Source organism: Bombus bifarius, unplaced genomic scaffold (genome assembly GCF_011952205.1).
Source record: "Bombus bifarius isolate JDL3187 unplaced genomic scaffold, Bbif_JDL3187 scf7180000008208, whole genome shotgun sequence".
Lineage (NCBI taxonomy): Eukaryota > Metazoa > Arthropoda > Insecta > Hymenoptera > Apidae > Bombus > Bombus bifarius.
Genome location: NW_022884511.1, coordinates 1 through 4,307, shown reverse-complemented (window position 1 = coordinate 4,307; position 4,307 = coordinate 1). Strand labels below are relative to the sequence as shown.

The following is a 4,307-nucleotide window of genomic DNA, read 5'->3' as shown; positions in this document are numbered from 1 at the left end:
ATGGAGGTAATGATAGAAAAAATAGAGAAAATGGAAAGAGGATTCGGGGCAATGATAAAGGAAATAAAAGGGATATTCGAAAAGCAAGTGGAGGAGATGAAGAAGGAAATGAAAGAGGAAGGGGCAAGTAGTGAGACAGAGAGAGCCAGAGGGAGAGAAGGGTGGGAAAGGGAAATGAAGGAACTATTGGGCAGAATTAGAAGAATCGAGGAGGAGAAGGACAGAGCAGAAGGAGAGAAAAGAAGAAGGAACATAGTAATCAAAGGAGTAGACTGGAACGAAGGAAGCAATGAAGGGACAGTAAAGGAGTTCATAAGAGAAAAAATGAAAATAGGGGCAGAAATAGAAAGAACACATAGGATAAGAGTGGGGGACAAAAACACAATAATAGTGGCGATGATGAAATCAATGGAGGAAAAAATAAGGGTAATGAAGGAGAAAAGCAAATTGGAAAAGAGAAGATACATAGATGACGATCTGATAAGAAAAGAAAGGGAGGTACAGCAACAAATAAAAAGAATAGCCAGTTTTCTTTTTTCTTATTATTTATTTATTTACATTTTACAATTTGTCCAGTAGGACATTTGGTAAAATATTATAGCTTAGTGATATAGCAATATAGCATGTGGATGGCTACCCCCAGTGGGATACCATCTTCGAATTTGATTGATTTATTTCTTTAGTGTGGTGAGTGTTTGTATGTTAGGTTATGTCCTTTGTGAGATCTGTTGGGTGCTTCCTTTTTAGTCTGTAGCGGCACGCGAGCAGGATAAATTCAAATCTTATTGTTGTTTTGTTTCGGAGTATCATGACCGTTAGGTCACAGGTATTGCAAGGTGTAATAAACTCCGAGCAAAACAATGTCGCTGCTAATGTGACTGCTGTTACAGGGTTAGTGTGGCTGACTAGTACCGCTGTGTCGCGCGCGAATGTCAGTATTTTGCTATTGGTAGTTGTTGGTATGTTGGCCGTGTATAATGCGTATAAAATTGGTCCTAGGACGCTTCCTTGCGGAACTCCTGCCTTGATTTCTTTAGCTTCCGAGTGTGTGTTTTTGATTTTTACTATGAAGCTTCTGCTGCTTAGGTATGATTTGATTAGTTGGTATATCTGCCCCGGGAATTGTTTCCTGATTGATTGTAGTAGGCTTTCGTGATTTATTTTGTCAAATGCTTTCTCTATGTCCATAAAGAGGGCTGTACAGTATTGTTTTGTTTCCAGCGCCTGTAGGATTTCATTGACGAGTCTGTGCGTTTGTTCTATTGTGGAGTGTTTGTTTCTGAATACGAATTGGTGATCCGGTATTAACTGGTTCTTCTCTATTATTGGTTTTATCCGGTCATAGATTATTTTCTCTAGTATCTTGGAGAACACCGGAAGTAGTGAGATTGGTCGGTAGGATTTGGTTTCGTGTGGGTCCTTGCCTGGGTTGGGTATCATTATGATTTGTGCCAGTTTCCAAGCTTTTGGAAAGTATTGTATTCTTAGTATCGCGTTTACTATTATTGTGATTTGTCTTATCGCTTTTGGCGGAAGGTTTTTCAAGATTTTGCCGTTAATTAGGTCGATTCCTGGTGCTTTATTGTTTTTTGTTTTCTCGATTATGTTTCTGATTTCTTGTGTTGTTGCTTTGGGTATGGTATAGTGATTGTCAGTTGGTGTACTAGTAGTTAGCGCGTCCTCGTCCGTATGACTATTGTGGTTGCTGTTGTTGATGTTGTGTGGGGTGAATGTGTTGCATAGGTGGTTGGAAAATTCTTCAGCTTGCTCTTCGTTGCTTCTTGCCCATGTGTTGTCTGTTCTTCTGATTGCTAGTACCATTTTTGTTGTCTTCTTTATTATTTTTGTGGCTTTCCATAGGGAGTAGTTGTAGTTCTCGTGAGCAGATAGTGACTCGATGAACTTTGTGAACTCGTTGTTGTTGTGCTCTTCTATTTTGTTTTTTGTTTCTTTTGTAAGTTTGTTTAGGTGTTTTTTGTTTTCTTTTGTTCTGTGTTTTTGCCATTTTGCTTTCGCTTTTCTTTTTTCTCTAATTTTTTCGAGGATGTCTAGTGGAACTGTTTTTGTTTGTCTGTTGGTTGTTTCAGGTATAGTGGTTGCCCTTGCTGCTTCTTGGATAGTTTCTGTGAGTGTTGTTACTGCTTGATCGATGTGTTCAGGTGTTTTCAGTGGGATGTTGCAGCTGATTTTGCTCTCTATTATTTCTTTGAATGTTTGCCATTTGGTGGTTTTATTGCATAGCTTCTCTGTGCTGCTGTAAAATATTGGTTTGTTTCTGTATGTAATTATTATGGGCGTATGGTCGGAGCTAAGCTCGAGGCTGGGTGCTATGTTTAGTTTATTTGCGTTTAGTCCCTTTGTAACTGCAAAGTCTAGCAGGTCAGGTATTTTGCTCAGGTCTGTCGGCCAGTATGTCGGTCTTCCTGTGGATAATATATTGAGGTTATAATTTCTGATGTATTTTTCCAAGCTTCTGCCTCGAGGTATGGTGATTCTTGATCCCCATAGTGTGTGCTTTGAGTTATAGTCTCCCGCTGCAATATGCTTGTCACCTAAGTGTCGGAAGTAGTCTTCCCACATTTGCGTTGTGATTTTGTGTCGCGGCGGTACGTATACTGCTGACAACTGCAGTTGGTTGCTGTTAGTCTGTACGGTAACGGTGGTTGCTTGTTTACTGTTCTTACTGTTCTTACTGTTCCTTACTGTTCTGGCTGTGTAGGTGATGTTTAATGTCGTTTTTTATTACTACTGCCGTCTCTCCGTGTGCTTTCCCTGAGGGATGCTTGGTGTCGTATATGGTGTAGTGTGGTATTTTTATGTAGCTTTTTATTGTGAGGTGTGTTTCTGAGACGAGTAGTATGTCGATTTTATTGCTGTACAGGAATGTTTTAGTTTCTAGGGCCCTTTGTTGTAGGCCGTTAGAGTTCCAGGCTGCTATTTTAAGCGCGTCTATTTTTATTTTTTGCTCATCATGTTAGTAAGTAATTGTAGCATGACTGTTATTTGCTGTGTTTGCTGTCTGAGGAGTTCGTTTTGTTCGCTTATCATTTTTGTGAATATTTCGGTGTTTTTTATGGAATGTTTTATTAACTCTTTGATTTCTGTAGTGTCGTTGCTGTGGTTGTTCTTTTCTTGATTGTCTAAGGGTGACGACCGGTTGACTACTTGCGCGTAGCTTCGGCTTCTAACGGTGTTGGTGTTAGTGTGGTTATTGTTCATTACATGCTGTGTGTTTGGTGTTGACATAGATTCTGTGTTGTCCTGTTGCGTATGGAAATTGTTGTGTGTCCTGTTTCGAATCGGCGGGAAACGTTTGTTTTGTAGTTGTTTTCTGACTACGCAGCCTTTGTAGCTGGCTGGATGATTTCCACCGCAATTGTGACATTTTACGTCGTTTATTTTTCCCGTGTGTGGGCAGTTCACTGTTAGGTGCTTCCTGCGCATTTGACACACGCCGGGTTTCTGTTGCAGTAGTTTTTTGTGTGTCCATATTGTTGACACCGCATGTATTAAGATTTTTTTAATTTCAAATATTTCTTTGTTGTTACTTTTTGGTTCAAGCTCTATTACAAATAACGGTAGTGTTTGCTTAGTATCAAATCTGGTTATATTGTTGATCGTTCTTACCTGGTGTCCGATCTTGGCCAATTCTTCGCATATTTTGTTTGTATTTGTTTTAGGGTGTATACCTCTGATTACTGCTTTGTAGCTTTTGTCAGATTTGGGTTGGTAAGTATGATACCCAGCGTTTTTTTCCTTTAGCGCTTTTGTCACTTTCCTATAGGTTTCTGGGGTATTAGTTTGTACTTTTACCTGATCCAGTTTGAGCTGTTTAATGGTGTAATTTTTTTTCCTGCCGTGCTGTTTAGCAGTTCAATGAAGGGGTCTATTATTTTAGCGTCTATGTAGATTGGTGGTGGCTTGGGGGTGTGTGTTCTTGGTTTTTCTGTAGGGTCTGAGTCTATCTCTTCTGTCAGTGAGCTGAAGGAGTTTTGTGTAGGAATTTCTTGTAGCCTTTGTTGTCTTTCTGTTTCTGTAGTCCTCCTATCATTTGTGTTTGTATTTATTTTTCTTTTTTTGCTGGGAGTTACAGTCTTCCAGTTTTCGTTATGTTGTAGTAGATCCTTGTTGGTATTGCTCTTTTTGTTGTCTTTTTGTATTATTTCCATCTCTATTTCGTTTGTATTTGAGCAATCCTGTACTTCACTTGTTGGTTTATTTGGGCTCTGTTGGTCTACTGCCCTGTTTATAGCGTATGTTTCTCCTTTGTTTAGTATTCTTATTGTTGGTATCTTTTGAGTGTTTAC

General features: G+C 39.3%; 1 protein-coding gene across 1 annotated transcript; it reads left to right on the top strand.

Annotated features, from left to right (window-relative positions):
* On the top strand, positions 1–622 carry LOC117210648 (cancer-related regulator of actin dynamics homolog). Its single transcript, XM_033453860.1, has 2 exons — positions 1–498; positions 602–622. Exons 1-2 carry the CDS (start codon positions 1–3, stop codon positions 620–622), a joined length of 519 nt encoding a protein of 172 aa, XP_033309751.1.
* Positions 623–4,307: the final 3,685 nt, after the last annotated feature.